Here is an 18,133-nt window from a genome sequence, read left to right as displayed (position 1 = left end):
TGTTTAAAAAAATGTTGATCGGCCAGGCGCAGTGGCTCACGCCTGTAATCCTAGCACTCTGGGAGGCCGAGGCAGGTGGATCGCTTGAGGTCAGGAGTTCGAGACCAGCCTGAGCGAGACCCTGTCTCTACTAAAAATAGAAAGAAATTATCTGGCCAACTAAAAATATATATAGAAAAAATTAGCCGGGCATGGTGGCGCATGCCTGTAGTCCCAGCTACTCGTGAGGCTGAGGCAGTAGGATTGCTTAAGCCCAGGAGTTTGAGGTTGCTGTGAGCTAGGCTGACACCACGGCACTCACTCTAGCCAGGGCAACAAAGCGAGACTCTGTCTCAAAAAAAAAAAAAAAAATGTTAATCTAGAGTTGTATGAGGTATCATTCTATCATTTTTTAAATCATGTCTATATCTGTGGTATGTCTTCTTTCTCATTCTGGTTCAGGCAGCCTTACACAGAGGCAAATCTTGAAAAATATCGATTCCAAGTAGCCATTTCTTTTCTTTCTTTTCTTTTTTTTTTTTTTGCTGAATGATTAAGTCTACCAACCATTTCTTTTTTTATATGGATGACATGCCAGCTCAAGAAAAGTTATTTTTTCCCCAAACATTGGAATAATGAAAAACCTGGGGGTTAGTGTCCAGGACATTCCCAAAGAAATTTATAGAGAATAAAAATGGATATTGCTTAATTAATTTTCAAAAAAGAAAATAAATTCTTCTTCATGGTCCCAGCATGAAACACTTCCGAGTTATAAGACCTGTATAAAGAGTATTGTATCTCTTCTACTAATTTGCTGCAAGACATCTTAAGCAAGACTAAGAAAATATGAATAGTGGATAATATTAATATATAAGGGCAACTCTACTTTTTGTCAAATAGTCAATGTGCTGAGTAATCAAGTTTACAGTGTTTGGTTTACTGACTATCAGGATAAACTATTCCTTAGCTTTGCATGCTTGCATTTTCAACATAAATAACTATGTTTTTGGCTGGTTTATCAAAAGATATTAAAAAACATCGCTTTGTTATTCCAAAAAGGGCTCAATAACACCTGCTATATAGCCATTAACATTTATTACAAAAAGGTGGAGAAAATGTAGCTGGTACAATAAAGTTCTTTTTAAAATACTGGGCCTTATTTTTTGTATTGTTAAGACATCAAAAGACAATGGTGATATTTAGAGTGGAAAAGTTTGGTGAATGGCATTCTACATCCTATGTGACATATGTGTTTTATACTCACAATTTATGTATGATACATTCCCATTTACCACTCCAAAATACAAATAGTGCTGATTGTGTGGCTCACTGTGGAACATACTATAGTATACTTTTAAGTATCTTCATATGTATTTTGTATTCTGTTGTCATTCTATTTAAAATATTTTTAAACTTTTATATGCCAGACCATGTTTATGTTTTATAAAGTATTTTCTGCAAGTTTTTTCTATAAAAGTTTGTATCACAATTGGAGCATGACTTCTGTTAAGATAAAACACTTTGTCCAAATTCATTAAATCAATAAGATTTCTTCTAAGGATGAATTCCCTTTTGTACAATGAAACTGGACATCTTGCTCATGGCTTTCCCACAATTATTAGGTTTTCATTCCTGTAGGCATTTTTCCTAGCATGAATTTTCTGATGTCTACTGAGGTTTGGTTTCTGGTAGAAAGCTTTGCCACACTCATTGCATCTGTAAGGTTTTTCTCCTGTATGAGTTCTCCAGTGTTTATTGAGGCATGACTTCTGGCTGAAAGATTTTCCACATTCTCTGCAACGATAGGGTCTTTCTCCTGTGTGCATTTTTCGATGTACATTGAGGTATGACTTCTCACCAAATGACTTCCCACATTCACTGCACACAAAGGGTCTCTCTCCTGTATGCGTTCTCTGATGTTCTGTGCGATGTGACTTCTGGGTGAAGGCTTTTCCACAAAAAAAACATTCAAAGGGTCTTACCCCAGTGTGAATTCTCTGGTGTTTAATGAGGGTTGACTTATGTGAAAAGGCTTTCCCACAGTCAGTGCATCCATAAGGCTTCTCCCCAGTGTGACTTCTCTGATGCCTAATGAATTCAGACTTGTAGCAGAAGGCTTTCCCACACTCGCTGCAGACATGAGGTTTTTCTGTAGGTGGAACCCTCTTCCGTTTATATACAAGAGAATTGATTACTGCTGGTTTACATGTAAGTGCTGGGTTATGGCTGAAAGCCTCCTCACAGTGACTGCATTCCCAGGATTTTTCTCCATTAGGTCTTCTATCGTGATTTATATACTGTAACAATTTCCCATATCCATAACGCTCATCTTGCTTTTTTGCACAGTTTCTCTTAAAACCAATCAAGTCTAAATTATGGTTTAAACTTATTCCACAAGGGTCCCAGTTATTGTGGCTTTGAATTGAAGAGAAAAGATCAGTGCTCAGAAGTGATATTTTCCCAAACTTAATACATTCACGGCTTTTTTGCTTGGGCAATGTTTTCTTGCTGAGGAATGCACCTTGCCTCAAAAGCATGTCTTGCCGTCTTTTCCTCTGGACACTAACTTGGCAGATATCCTCTGGAGAAAGTACAGTGAATCAATCCTTATGAAACTTTATGCTACTTGAGAAATGCCCTCAAAATGTACACACAAAAGGGTGCACAGTACATGAATAGAAATCATTAAACCATAATCAAAATGCATGGAAGAGTATTCTGTGAGTAGAGAAGATTCAGAACACTGCCACAAATGAAATGAAATATATTGTAGAATATAGAGAGAATTAATTTCAAATAAGATGGGATTATATCATAGAGTAGGGGTTGGCAAACTTGCTCTTAAAGGGCCCAAGAGTAAATAAATATTTAAATGCTTTGTTGACCATATGGTCTTTGTCACAATTACACAACTCTGCTACTATAGCATGAAAGCATGAACAATATGTAAACCTAAGGGTATGGCTATGTTCTAATAAAACTTTATTCACAAAAATAGGTGGCCAATTTGTAGCCCATAGTTTGCTGATCCTTGTTATGGGAGAAAGACATTTAAATGTTATATAGCACTTTGCAAGTCAACATGTGGGTCTTCAAGTAGCAACTTTGGCTTTATCTGGCAGCTTGTTAGATATGCAGAATTTCAGGCCCCACCCCAGACCTACTGAACCAGAATCCGCATTTTAACAAGGTGCCCAGGTGATTCTTAACACATTAGAGTTTGACAAGCACTGATATAGCAGTTATCAGAGAGTTTATCATGTTGGTCTAGTAATTACTTGCAATATAAATGGCAAAGAGCTCTAAGGTGAACTACTAATCAATGAAATCAACAAAGCTAACTGGGACTAAAGCAGTTCTTAACTTGATGGACAGAAATCAGAGGAGTTCTGAACTTTGTTAGGAAAAAAATTACATCTTTATTTTCACTAAGCTTTACCTGCAATTGAGCATTTCCTTTATTATGAATATAAACAACAAAACAGTAGTACAGAGACTAGGAAAGGGCAGCAGAAACAGGAGAATAAGTGTTTATTTGCAAGAATAAGAATATCTGATTGTGAGAAATTCTGGAGAAAGGGAAATGGACAAAGCACATAAGGGCAGAGGTGAGATTTAAAGGAAAGGCAGGAAGAACACCCAGCTATGGGGAAGGCATGCATGCAGACTGAAGCATCATCAAGAGGGCTAAAGCTCTCAGAGAAAAGTCAGACCTTTTAAGAGAAGGACCCTGAACAAAATGTCAAAGGTGCCAGTCTCCACAGTACCCCTTTTGCTAGATTTCTCACACTTACCCCAACAGTGGCAGCCTGGGCATGCTACCTCACAAATCCATGGAGCTTCTTCCTGCTCCAGCCTGAGGATCACATCTGGTTTGGCCCCTTCATAACCTGTTCCAGGGAAATGATCCAGGCCTTGGGCTGAGCTCCTTGGTCTTCAGGGCCTCTCAGGCAGCTTTAAAGGCTGCACAACAGACATCATACTTGGGAGGGGACTATAGACACACCTTGTCCAGAACCAAACGGAATTAGTAAACCAGGACCACTGAAACTCGATCCAAAACCACTGTGGCAACACAGTGTAAGGGTTAGGAATGCATTCTGTGCAGCCAGACTGCTCAGGTTCAAATTCTGGGTCTGCCATGTAGTAGGTGGGTGACTCTGGGCAAGTTACTTCACCTTTCTGTGCCTCAATTTCCCAATGTATAAAATAGTGGTACAAGTGAGTTAATATTTTAAAGGTGACTAAAATAGTTTCTGGCACATAGAAAGTGCTAGATAATTATTGAATAATTTAGGTACTTTAGAGGGTCTTGCTACTTCAGTTGCTTTTAGCAACTGAGAAAGGAAAGACGGTCATTCAAGCATAATCTGAATCGTCTGGCGAAGCTATTCTTACCCACTGAGACGAGGTTGCTGTAGGTCTCCAGCATCACATCCCGGTACAGGGCCCTCTGAGCAGGATTCAGCCGGTGCCACTCCTCTTGGGTGAAGCCCACAACCACATCTTTGAATGACACAGGTGTCTGTTGAAAATGAAATGACATTGAGTCATGTGGAAAAAAATGTTGGCGGGGGATTGGTACTGATTTTTATAATGTTCATAGGTCAGACTTTACCATGATCGTTTATCTATCTGAGATGCCTTTTACATTCTTGGCTTTGTGTTACATATGGTGGGAAAAATGAAAATCATGTTGGAGGCCACCTACCATTGTCATTAACACTTTGAGTCAACAAACATTGAAGACCCACAATGTGTCTGGGCCAGTGTTGGTTGCTGGGGTCACAATCCAGGAGGGTTCCTAACCTCAAGGAGCTCACTGTCTGGCACGTAAAGCCATCAGGGTGACAGTGTCACAAGAGCTGCGATGGCAGAACACCTAGGCTATGGCATGTAGAAACAAATGGTTCATTAAACTTTTCAGGGTCTGATCAGGCTTCAGAGCTCAGGGATATGTGGGGCTGAGTCTTTTCTGCAGGAAGATGGAAATACTGCATTCCTTGCAGGGGAGCAGTGTGAACAAAGTCATGGAGGCAGAACAGTGATTTTAAAGGTGGCAAGTTACTCAGTAACAAGAGAAAAGTATACAGAGGTCTGTGAGTGACGAGATGATGGAAGTTAGGACAATGGGAAACCAATCAAGGGAGAAGTGTATGCACAAAGCATATTCTAGAAGGCATGAGGTGAGTTTCTTGCATTCTATGTGAAGTAGTATAATGGCAATTCTAAGTAGATTGTGAAAAGTAAAGGATGCATATTGTACACCTAGAGTAAACCCTAAAATCATAAGGCAAAGAGCTGTACCTGAAGTAAATAAATAGAATTCTAAAAAAATTCAATTCATCCACATAAACACACAAAAGAGAGAAAAGAAGAAATAGAGGAACAAAAGCAGATGGAACAAACAGAAAACGGACACTAAAATGATAGATATAAATCCAACCATACCAATAATTCTATTAAATGTAATTTATTTATTTATTATTATTATTTTTTAGAGACAAGGTCTCACTCTGTTGCCCAGGCTGGAGTGCAGTGGTGTGATTGCAACTCACTGCAACTTCGAATGCCTGGGCTCCAGCGATCCTCCTGCCTCAGCCTCCTGACTATCTGGGATTACAGGCTGTGCCACTACGCCCGACTAATAATTTAATAAAAGACTAAACATTCTGAAAAGGCAGAGATCATCAGACTGGATAAACAAAGAAGCAATGCTGCCTACAAGAGAGGTACTTTAAATATAAGCTCACGGGTAGCTTGAAAGTAAACGAATGGAAAGAGAAATGTGGTGGGTCACCTGGAGGGAAATGAGAGGAAAGCCCCTGTAATGACCTGGTGGAAGATGATGTTCACAAGGAGGACAGTAATACTGAGAGAAAGGAGGAACATTGTAAAGAAGAGCAGAAACTGCACCTTAACTTGTTGTGGAGGGTGAACAGGGACAGCACAAGATGACACCCGGGTTATCTCAAAGGCAACTGAGTGACAGTAGTGCTACCCTGGAGATGAGGAAAACAGGAGGCACAAAGAGGATGTGGTGTGCTGGACATGTTGGGGGGACACAGCGGACATGCAGGTTTGGTGTCAAGAGCAAGATCAGGAGTGGAGCTAAAGCTGTGTGAACCATCAACACAGAAGTGGGATCTCTCTCCAAGGAGACAGGATGCCCAGGGTGCTCAGGTCAGAGCCCCAAGGGACACTAATATTTAAGAAGCCAGCAGCAGAAGAGTTCAGCAGGGGACCCAGAGGAGGAATAATAGAGTAGTCTGAAAAGGAGGAAGCCTGACCACTTGGCAAGCCTCAGATTACTTTGGCTGCAGGCAGGCCTCTGGTTTTGGGAACAGAGAACAAAAGTTCTGTAAAGAGCCCATGGCCCTGGAGGTCCCAGTATAAGAAATGGAAAAGAGCAGTACAGTCCCTGAGGAAGACCCACAGGTACTAACCTAAGAAAGTACCTATGATTTACTTTTAAGTGACTGTGTAGTAAAGAATTTAACCCTGCCAAAAGAGGGGTCTGGCCTTTGCCCTTAGCTCCTGGGAAGTCCTCTCTAAACCCTTGGAAGGTCCTTCCAGATAAGAATGTTTGTTTACCCAGGAGCCTTGGGCCACAGATAACAGGGGGCTTTAGGTCACAGGCATCAGCTCAGCTTCTTGGAGGGGCTAGAGACTGAGGGTAGCCACAGAGTAGTCAATCATGTCTACAAGACCAACCCCTCATAAAAACCAGATTCCAAGGCTTAGGTAAGCTTCTCTGGTTGGCAATGCTTCTGTGTATTGTCACAAATCACTGTAGTATTTAGCTCTGCCCAGGGCTCCACTAGGAAGGACAACTGGAAGTTGTGTGTGGAACTCTCCTGAACTCTGCATCATGTGTCTCCTTTTTGGGCTGATTTTAATCCATATCCATTTTGCTGTAACTGTTAACAGTGAGTATAACAGCTTTTCGTGAGTTCTGTGAGGCCTTCTAGCGATTATCAAACCTGAGGATGGTGTTGGAAACCCTCAAACTTGCAACTGGTGTGGAAGTGAGGCTCTTGTGGACTGCTGTCTAATTATAGTGACCATAGACACGAGGGGGGAGACTAGCAGATGGGGCTGGACTGCCTGAATTCAAATACCGGCTCAGCCTCTAATTGAGTGACCTTGGGCAAGCTGCTTAACCTCTCTGTTCCTTAGTTTCCTCATCTGTTAAATGGTGATAATAATAGTGTGTGTCTCTTAGTTATTACGAAGCTTAAATAGTTAATATGTGTAAAGTCTTTAAACAGTACCTAGCACATAATAGCATCATATAGATGTGCCTATTTAAAGTAGAAAAATAATGTAAATCAATATTTTAAAATCTGTAAGAAAGGGAAAACAATTCTAAAGGACACCAAAAAATGGGACCCAGTGCCTGTGCCCTGGGGTCTAGTAGGGTAGACGGCTCTAGTGCACAGTGCCAAGGGGACCTGCTCACCACTCTGGGAGTGGCCAGAGGAAGGACGCATCGGAGGGGCTCTGAGAGCAGCCCAGACCCACACTCCACTCTCAGGAGGCTGCGGGCCACCTGAGCAGTGGCCCAGCCAGAGGGACCTGAAGGCAGGACCAGAGGCAGGGCAGGGGCCATGGATGCTGGCGCATGACCCACTAAGACCCACACAGAGGACACAGCACAGAGGAGATGCCAACCAAGCACCCTCCCTGATGCCAGAACCACACACTTTGGTAGTGAGAGAGCAGCGAGCAGGCTTTACCACAGGGCATGGTGACAGGCTCCGGGTCAGTATTTCCCAGGAAGAGAAAGATGCAATTCTGTATCCAGTCGGCCATGTCATTGTCACAAAACACAGGAATGACGAGGGCAGAGATACAAGAATCACTGAAGTTGTAAAATGAGTGTGGCTTGGTAAAAGAGGGGCAAAAAGTGGGGAGGAAGTTAAGGATAAGTCTCCGGGGTCCTGGCTTGCCTGACAGGATGGCACCATCCGGAGATGGGAACCTGGGAAGAGGAGATGTAAGCCTAGAATTCAATTTTGTGCATATTAAGTTTGAAGGGCTATGGGACAGCCAGGCACAGCTGTTGCCCATGATGTCATCAAAGGGGACTGAAGCTCTTGGATGAGGTCTCGGCTTAGGTACAGATGAGGGAGTCCCCTGCAGACTTACCTGCGTCCACCCAAGAGAAGGTTCAAACCCACAGGAACACCAATGTCTGAGAGGTAAGAAGACGGAAAGAGAAACCATAGAAGATGTTGAGAAACAAAGTAGGGGAGCACTATCACTGGCATGAAGGAGGGAGGACCTCAGTGATTGTAATAAACACATGCTGTGGACAGTGTATTCCAGGCACTTTACATATATTAACTCAGTTAATTCTTATATTTACTCTGAGGTAGGTACTGCCATTATCCCCATATTACAAAGAAGAAACTGGGGCACAGAGAGGTTTAGTGACTTGCACAGGATCACACAGCTGGTAAGGACTGGGATTCAAGCCCAGCAGTCCAGTTCTGGAGTCTGTGCTCTTAACCAGTACTCGGTGCTGCCTTTTACATAGGAGAAGGGGGTGACTGATAGTCTAAGTCAGCAGAACAATCAAAATGCATCCTCTGATTTCAGCCTCAGCAAGTCACCTGGTGAGGGTGAAGAGAGGCTGCTGGACTCAAGAAAGAGTAAGAAACAGGATGCAGAAACATCAAGAGCAGGGAGATTGCTTCAGGAGCTGAAGATGGCTGGTGGAGAAAGGAAAGGATTTGGAGTTTGGAAGTGGTAATGATTTCTAGGGTTGGAGCACTGACAATGGCTGCAGGGACAGGGAAAAAGACCTGAGAAAGCGGGAGAGGGCAGGTCTCTGTAAAGAGGTATCCTGCTTGAGGAAGGCCTTCAAGGAGGCAGGAAGGCAGAAATTCAGGGATCAAGGGGAAGAGAGAGTCTTGTCAGGACACAGGGCACTTTGGGAACTGGAAACACCTCAGACTGAGACTTGCTAGGGAATAAGATGTTTAACTGTTTGTTGCCAAACCAGCAGAGACATATAAGGGGAATGACAGTAATTTAAATGCTGGGTAGCACATCTGTTCCTCAGTCTCGATCAAGGCTACAAATAAAAATCAAATACAGATACAAATCAAATTCAGGACTTCTGTAAACTTGGAGGAACCCTCCTTAATCCTGCAAAAGAAATCATTTATATTTTCACTTTCTTCTAACTGAAATTTAGCATTTCCTTCCATTACATATGTGGATCACAGACCACAAAGGAATTAGAACTTCCTATGACTTTGACACAGAAAACACTATCATATCATTGGGGAGCTAGGTCCTGCTGGTTTTGTTCACTTTAAGAATTCAGAGTTTCGCTTTGGGACTAACATTCTCCTTCCCAGGGAAGTGTTGAGGAATCAAGATCGAAAACCTGCTTCTGCATTTATTAGTTATTGTTAAGAATTTTGTCCACTATCACTATCAGTGCTTTCCATACTTTCATGTGCATAAAGATCACCTAAAGCCTTTTAAATACAGATTCCCAGGTTCCACCCCCGGTTAATCCCATCCAGCAGGGTGGGGCCTGCCATTCTGTATCTCTAACAGGCTCCCAGGAGATGCCCATGTCCTGGGACCACACTGCTAGAAGCAGTGTTGCTCTACCCTAGCCATAAGAAGTCCCCTCAGGGAAATACCTTAAAAAAGAAGTGCTTTGAAAAGCTAGTTTTCCCCTGCAGATAACAATATGCTTCTTCCTTATGGACAGTGCAAATCACGGTCTAACTGTATTTGCCTTTTTGTTGAGCTACCAGGAAGATTACAGTTACTGACTCTTGTTGGACTCTCTACTTTATACATCTGTATCCCAAAAAGAAGGTTCCTTGCTTCATGGCTTATAATATCAAGTTGGAAAACTACCAGAATGTCCATAAAATGAGAGACTAGTTAAATCAGTCATATTCCATGCATACAATGGAGCACTATGTACTTGGTTAAAAAAATAGCATACTAATATGTTGGGTAGAGCAGTATATATAAGTGTCTTGCCACTGTTATCTATGTGCAGAAAGGAGGCTGTGGTATTCCACCTAAATTCCCCTGAAAGACTGGCTGCTACAGGCTTTAAACTTTTCTGGGAATTTTCCCAGGCCAAAGGGAACTGCCCTACCCACAGTTATCTCCCCTCCCTGGGGCAGCCTACAATCAGAGGCTAGTTGATTTCAGAATACAAAAGGCCCCTTGCCTCCATTCCCAACAACATAGAGGGCCACCCCAGCTCCAGAGTATTTTACAAGATCAGCTCAGGCCTCTGTTCAGCAACTCTCTCTGCTCAATCCTGCTTCCTTCATTGCCTTACAGGTGTTCCAAGAGCTTCCTTAAAAAACCTCCTGTGTTAAAATCTCCTTCTCTGAGTCTGTTTTCCTGAGAACTCAGCTTATGACAAAGTGTACATACTTACAATGCATACATATTTTCTAGGACAGTTTTCCTAAGAAGGGAAAAGGACTACTTAATATCATACTCACCTGGTACTCAATCATCTTCTGCTCTTCTTGCAAAAAGAGATGAGACCTCTGAAGGTAGAGATTGGGGAGGGGAGGGTGGAGGGTGGAGAAAGAGAGAACACAAAACAGATCTGTGAGGGATTAGGCCTGTCTTGGAACTTGCAAATCCCCTATGTAAATCTTGTATAAAAATCCATGCTTTAAATCACCGTGGTAGAAGAACAAATGGTACCATTCAACTTAGAACATGAATACATAACACAGACCTTCCAGGAAGTAAAAGTTGCTACCAAGAAATAATTGACAATTTTAAAAAGCAAATACCCTAAAAACTTAAATAATTAGACCCAAGTATATACTGGACAAGGGCTTCTATAACTGTTAGGAAAATACTACAAAACCCAAAAGCAAAATAAAATAACGGTATAACATTAGTAAAATATACTCAGTCTGTGATCACAAATAATTATTGAAAGGCTAAACCTTGTTATCCATCCAACAGGTTACTAAGTGTTTTCATTAAAAAATAATTTGCAACAGATGAGAACAACTATCTTACTTTTAACCGAGAAGTTTAAGAAATAACTATGACTTAATAAATTATAAAAGAAAAAGATTAAATCCTAGAATTAGTTTGGCTCAAAAGTAATTGTAGTTTTAGCATTGCTGAAATTTGCCATTTGATATTGGAATACATTCTTAAATGTGGTTATGTTATACATCATTTTAATGTGCATTTCTCACTTTATGTTTTTTTTGCTAATGACTTATTACTTCTTTATTTTATATGTATTTTAGACTATGGAAATGATGTTAGACAAAAAGCAAATTTGAGCGATTTTCTTATTCGAGTTCAAAATGGGTTGTAAAGCAGCAGAGACAACTTGCAACATCAACAACTTATTTGGCCCAGGAACTGCTAACGAATGTACAGTGCAGTCGTGGTTCAAGAAGTTTTGTGAAGGAGACGAGAGCTTTGACGATGAGGAGCGCAGCGGCCTTTGGAAGTTGACAATGACCAATTGAGAGCAATCATGGAAGCCGAACCTCTTACAACCACAGGAGAAGCTGCGGAAGAACTCAACCATTCTGTGGTCGTGTGGATGGGTCATTTTTGTCACATGATGTGACAACTCTTTCTCTGTAACTAGTCAATCTTCTAAGATGTTTTCCTTGTGATTCAGAAGGTCTGAGCTTTGCTTATGGTCTAATCTAACATTTTAAACAGTTTTATAAGTTTCCAATGTGCATCCCCTATCTTCTATGTAAATAGGACACACTATTACATTTATGCAAATAAATACATGGAAGATAAGGGAAAGCTTCTACAATAAATGTTGAAAGAATGATGTAATTAGAAAATCACCATTTGGTAACCATAATAGTAGTAATTGATTCAGGCAAAAATCATTAATGAATACTAACACTAGTAAATGAAAGTTTGAGGTTATTTACATGGTCTCAAAATATCTCTCTACAAGATATTTACAATAACATAATTTTATGGTGGAGAACCCTGGTGGACATAACCTTAACCAAGTGATCAAAGGTAATATCACCATTAATGTGACAAACAACATCATGTACCTCCTAATATAGTACTCTGAGAAGGCCACAACATCACTTCTGTAGCATTCCTGTCAAAAATGTACAACATGACTCTAATCATGAGGAAAAATCAGAAAAACTCAAATTGAGGGACACACTATGAAAATAACTGGCCTGTACTTCTCATAACTGTGAAGGCCAAAAAAGGTTAAAAATGACTGAGAAAATATTCCAAATTAAAGGAATTTAAAGAGACATGACAACTAAATGCAACATGTAATACTGGATTAGAATCCTGGACCAGAAAAAAGAATTGCCATAAAGGACATTATTGGGACAAATGGAGAAATCTAAACAAGGTCTGTGGATTAGATAATATCAGTTCAATGTTAACTTTCCTGCTTTTGATAATTATATTATGATCAATAAAAAAATGTCCTTGTACCTAAGAAATATACGTTAGAGGTAAAGGATTATTGTGTCTGCAACTTACTATCACATGGTTCAGAATAAAAAATAAATTTGTACGTATACAGAGAAAAAAATTATTTGCACACATAGTAAAATGTTAACAATTGAAGAATCTGGGTGAAGGACTTAACAGAAATTTTTATATTATTCTTGTAGCTTTTCTAAATCTGAAATTAGTTGAAAACAAAAACAAAGAAAAAAAATCCTTACTTTTGTGAAAAGGTAAGCAAATTAGGAAGAACTGTGAGTTGAAGAAAGAGGTTAGCTGCTTTCCCAGATATGTCAGGTTGTATGTGGGGGACAGAGGCACTCCTGTGCCTCAGAGTAAATCCACCAGCATCTTCCAGAATCCTTGAGAAAGAATCCTCCCAGAACACCCTGCATTTGCTGAATCATTGTGTCTTGGCCCCCAGACAGCCAGCCCCTATGGGAACTCTTTTTTAAGCTGTCTCATTCAGGTCTCCATAACCAATGGTCAGTCCCTAAGGGCTAAGAGATTTTGAAGAAGGGACTGGAAATCCCCCTCCAAACTACCTATTGAGAAGATGCTTCCATTACTCATTAACATCATTAATGGGACCCTGACTTAGAATCTACCCCAAACCCTCAGAGTCCACTTCACTGTGTATGTTTTTAGCTTCCAGAGGGAATAACAGAAAACAGGCAACCTGAGATGGCCAAGCCAGAAAAAGGTTCGAATTTTATCTGGTGTTTTTCTGGTTTCAGAATTTCAGACTAAACGTTCTCATGGTATGAATCTCTTGGCTTCACATTATTTATATGATTCAAATAGAATCATATCAAATTCAATGAATATGAATCAGTCAAATGGATTCATATGGAATATATGATTTAATTCAAATTCAGTTACAGGTAAAACTAATTTATTGTATTAGAGCCAAGTTACCTCTGGGGTGGCAGTGGATATTGGCTGGTAAGGAAGCCTTCCAGGTGATGCAAATAATGAATATCTTGATCTAGGCTGTGCTTACATGATTCTGTAATGTAAAACTTCATTGAACTGTATCCTTAAGATAAGCACACTTGACTGTGTGTTATACCTCAATTTTTAAATAAAGAACATTTAATGATCTGAAAAAATGTCTGTTCTATGAATGAAATTACCTGGATCAAACTTAAAACTTGAAAATTTTGTTCAGACTGAGCCATATCTTGCCTCTCCCCTTGGAATCCCTGTCCCAATGAATATTCCATTAAACTGGAATTCAAAAATAGGCAAAACTAATCTGTGATGTTAGAAGCTGGGAGAACGGTTCCTCTTGGCAGGGTAATGACTAGGAGGGGGCATCATGAGGGCTTTCATGGTGCTACAATGTTGTTTTCTGATCTGAGTGCATTACCCAGGGGAGTTCACTTTGTGCTGTATATTTATGTACATTTTTGTAAGTATCTTATATCTCAATAAAAGGCTTATGTTAAAATTTTTTTTAAAAGACCAATTATTTGCTCCCAAACCTGGCACTGAGCACAGTATAGGTAATGAAGGAAAATGGCTTGGAGAAAGAGAAAATGCCCAAACTCCTTACTCTGGCTTATGATTTCTGTACTCAAAGCAGTTACCTGTCTTTGATTCTGTGCAATTGAAAAATAGGGACTATCTGTCCTTAAAACTAAAACTTGACTTGTATGGCTTCTGAAAGATGTTACCAGCCTTAGCTGTTGGCTCCCTTTGTTTCTTAAGATTATATAAGAATTAAATATAATAATTTTAAAAACAGTTAAAACACTTTTTCAGCATTGCATCTTTTTGTTAGACTAATGGTCAAAAATCTTATTTCCATTTTATTTGCAATCTTAGCCATTTTTATGACTATTCAACTTTAATTTCAGTGAAAAACAGTTTCTAAAAATAGGTTTAAGTTTCCTCTTCCTTCGATAAATTTTTTAAGTTAAGCCTAGAAAGAAGTATTTTCCAAACACTCTCACTTTGCTCTTTCTGCCAAATCTTTTATGTTATCATTTTAGATACTTACTCAGTAACCTCTTTGTTTTCTAACCACAGGCAAGGAAGGTCACATCCATCCTAGCTGCCATGGAGTCAGCATAGATTTCCAGAAACCAGACTCACTCTTGGAATGCTGTCAAAGATGGGCATGTCATTACCTTTACCAGAAAGAACCTTAAAGGAAACATTAGAAGTATACATTAGATCCTTGATAAGAGCAATGGAAGCCACATCTTTAATAACATGTTACTTTAGATAAGTTTAGCATGTGATGCTTTCAAATAATTTTTCATTATTGTGCAGAAAAATAAAAAAGGGGAGAGTTTCAAAAAAGAGTTTTGAGGTGGGCCTTGGCCAAGAGGAACTGGCTACTTATCAGCTAGGGAGCATCACCTGGGTGAAATGTGCTCCCATTATGCAGGGTTGCAGCCTCAAATCCCTGACTTTCCCATGCCCAACCTCCGAATTTCATGAGCCTCCTCAATACGAAGCCCTATAGGCCTCCTAATCATAACCACAGATGGTGTCCCCAATCACAGTCCCCCAATCTCCAACCTGCAGAGGTTCTCATAGTCACTGATATCCTCAATGTCCAAATCTGACCACGAAAGACTACTGGTCAGTAACTACAAAGCTCACTGATCCAATCTGATTGCCAAACAGTGAATTACACAGATCCCAGTCATGAACCCACACTTATCTCCAATGATATCCCAATGACTGGGGAGCAGTTATTGACCCCACAGTCTCATCCCTACCCATAATTGACAGTTCCAATCAATGACCCTCATTGATGCCTCTATTCCCCATTCTCTCATCTACAAAAGTCCAATCATTAATACTTTCAGATCCATCGATGATCTAAAGGATGTCTCAATCACTGAGGGCCCAAAGGATTTTTCCGAACATTGATTCCCGTGGACTCCCTCATCATTGAACCCCAAAGTTTCGACAATCACGAATTCCAGTACCGAAACTATTATTGCCCACAGAACTTAGAACCTCCAATCACTGAGCCCGAATGCTCTCCATATCAGCATTGTTGAAGAACCTCACCTGGCCCCAGACCCATTAAGACCATTATAAGCGACCCCCATGCACCACGCCAATCAAGACATTTCACAGAACTCTCATTTATTGAATCCCACACACTCCCAATCCATCTTCTTCGCAAAGACCCCCGCCACTGACTCCCACAAACCTCTGCTCGCCACCACGGAGCCCCTACAAGGCTCAGACGCCCAAGCACTTAACCCTTCAGTCCCCTCGTTATTGACCCTTGCGAGTATCCATAACTGACACAGTCGGGCCACCGTAGTCGCCCGGGCATCATCTGCCTCAGGCCTCAAGGTTTGAACATTTCTCAAATCAACCCTTCCCATTTATCCTGTCTCCGCGCCCTTAACCCGAAATTGATCGCCCGACCACAACACAACGCCTCACCGCGGCATAAGCTCTTCCTATTCCGAGGGGCGGTGCGCAGACTCAGTTGCGACTTTAAGGCTGTCGGCCGCCACCCAGCTGCATTCCACAAAGCAGGATTCTGGGGTTTTTTTTTTTTTTAAGCGCTTTAATGGGAGGTATGATGGCCGCGCCCGCTTGACAACCTCTTGCTGGGGGCGGCCATGTTTAAAGCCGTGCCGTATAACGGATGACCCAACCCTTCCTGGACCAGCGGGTTAGACTATTTTAGGGCACGGAGAAGCAAGTGTCCCTGGGTCCCTAAACACAGCTGTCGCCGCTGCGCTTAGTATCTCAGATGCTCAAACCTCCTGTGACCAATATGGCGGTGCCCGAACCTCGAAGCCGAGTTTTCTTTGTCTCCAGCTGCCCAGGAAGATGGCTGAGTACATTTTTACCGCTTCTTACGTGCAATAGGTGCGGCCTCTCCTAGGCGGCGCTCCTGTACCGCAAAGTAAAACTTTTTCTGAGCCAGCTCTAGTAGTTACAGAGAACCGACGTGACTCCCTCTTCTTTTGGGGAACCTGAGGCGGTCTGAGGACGGGGTGTGGCTTCCCGGAGAGGGCGGGGCCGCCTCAGCGGGAAGAGTAATATGTTCTTGGCTGGAATTGAAAGAAAATGTCGAAAACAGGTATTTAAGGTGGCTTGCCCCAGAAACCGACCTGAGACAGGAATATGAGTGCAGTTTATCTGTCAGTAGGGGATGGAGAAGTGAGACAGGGGAGGGATATAAACCAATACAGACATCAATGAGATTACCCTTGTGAGCAATGGCGTCTCAGTCTTATGGGGAACTCTGGGAGATTGTGTAGAAACTACCTCCAAGTTGTCACACCGAACGCTAGTGAGGCTGAGATATTTATACACCATCTCCTCTTCCTCATTGTTTAAGAATTGCAGGGGGGTTAAAGCACTGCCAGCCTGCCTCATGGGCAGGTCTCAGGCAGAGTATGTAGGTGCATGCCATAAGAAGCCAGAGGTCTGCATATGGGAATGCACAAGGGGAGTGGTGGTGTACCAACATCATTCTCTACAGTCCTGCTCTGCACATCACAAACGTTGCCTTCAAGTAAATTATGCCCTGGCTTGGTTAAAGAGATTCAATTTTTCATCTTTTTGGTTTAATCAGTTATCAAATTGTTCCCTGAGATAATTTTATTTCAAACCACAAATGCTGTATTAAGTGCTACTTCTCCAAATGCATGGTAGATAGGTCTATGTTGACTCCTTCCTGTCTCTTGTGCTTAATAAAGAAAGACGCAGAAGTCCCTATTGTGATCTACTATATCTCTTCATTGTGGGAATTAAAAATATATCTGAGAATTTGTCCCATTTTTTTGGCTGATATGTTACCCATACTTTATCATTTTACCACTCCTCTGTAGCAAGGAGGAAAGTCATGGAGTCTTTCAGTGTGAAAACACTGTCAGCTAAGTAGTAACCTATAGGCTATTCTGGGCCAGGCTGTTGGAGTTTTTCAGAGTTTATGAGGCTTTTCAAATGGGATTTAGATAATTTGTTCGATCGCCTACTACCTGTTGCTTGAGGTATGATAGGCAAGGTGGAAGTAACATTATGAAAATTATGGCCCCCTCCTTGGACTACACTGCCTCTGAATTAATCAGCTATCATGGAAGCAGTAGCACCCCTGTATCAGTCAGAATTCAATGCAGGAAAATAGGAATCTCTTTAGGTATCTTAGGTATTTCAGGCAGAAAGGGTTGAAACAGGGGATTATATGCTTCTAAAATCTTTAGAATGACTAGAGAGCCAAACATCAGGATGTTGACTCTAGCTCTAAAGTCACACTAATGAAGCTACAATTTGGAGGTCAGGAAGTTTCAGGAAACTGTGATCAACTTTGCTAGTGATTAATGAATTTACTGTAGATGCTTATATCTGCTGAAGTTTATACATAACTTTACTGCTGGAGGACCTCTACTCCCTTTTTTATTTCCAAATCTTCTTTAAAAGCGTCTCTTTGGCAGTAACCAGATAGTATTTAGAGCTACAGTAGTAAGTAGTCTAGGAAATGAAATTCTTAGGTTTCCAGTCCCTGAGGGAATAAAAGGGAATGGAAATTAATGTTGTTTAGAAATAAATACTATCCAGCCCTACATCTACATATAGAGGATATAGTGGGAAATAAATCCCATAACCCAAATAGAGGCAACTACTATAAAGACATTGGAGGGGGGGAAGTTGTATGGGAAGTAAGTGGTGAAATCAACCT

The 18,133-nt window shown here is 41.1% G+C and overlaps 1 protein-coding gene across 2 annotated transcripts; it reads right to left on the bottom strand.

Annotated features, from left to right (window-relative positions):
- Positions 1 to 1,250: 1,250 nt before the first annotated feature.
- On the bottom strand, positions 1,251 to 16,417 carry ZNF793 (zinc finger protein 793). Of its 2 annotated transcripts, none has more exons than XM_045532198.1 (6): positions 16,239 to 16,417; positions 14,468 to 14,613; positions 10,476 to 10,523; positions 4,378 to 4,504; positions 3,774 to 3,869; positions 1,251 to 2,560 (listed from the first exon to the last, which is right to left on the bottom strand). In XM_045532198.1, the coding sequence occupies exons 3-6, from the start codon at positions 10,488 to 10,490 to the stop codon at positions 1,578 to 1,580; spliced, it is 1,221 nt and encodes a 406-aa protein (XP_045388154.1). In that variant the 5' UTR covers positions 10,491 to 10,523; positions 14,468 to 14,613; positions 16,239 to 16,417; the 3' UTR covers positions 1,251 to 1,577. The 2 variants fall into 2 exon arrangements, with proteins under 2 accessions (XP_045388154.1, XP_045388153.1); XM_045532197.1 differs by lacking the exon at positions 16,239 to 16,417 and adding an exon at positions 15,883 to 15,990.
- Positions 16,418 to 18,133: the final 1,716 nt, after the last annotated feature.

The sequence above is a fragment of the Lemur catta genome, chromosome 19 (assembly GCF_020740605.2).
Source record: "Lemur catta isolate mLemCat1 chromosome 19, mLemCat1.pri, whole genome shotgun sequence".
Taxonomy (NCBI): Eukaryota; Metazoa; Chordata; class Mammalia; order Primates; family Lemuridae; genus Lemur; species Lemur catta.
The sequence above is the reverse complement of the archived record's forward strand: the minus strand, read 5'-3'. Positions and strand labels throughout refer to the sequence as shown.

Excerpts from the sequence above, each read along its gene's own strand:
- ZNF793 (XM_045532198.1), bottom strand. Across the intron at positions 3,870-4,377 it reads CAGCAACCTCGTCTCAGTGG|GTTATGAAGGGGCCAAACCA; the intron begins GTAAGAATAGCT and ends TCCCTGGAACAG. Across the intron at positions 2,561-3,773 it reads CCCAGGCTGCCACTGTTGGG|AGGATATCTGCCAAGTTAGT; the intron begins GTAAGTGTGAGA and ends TACTTTCTCCAG.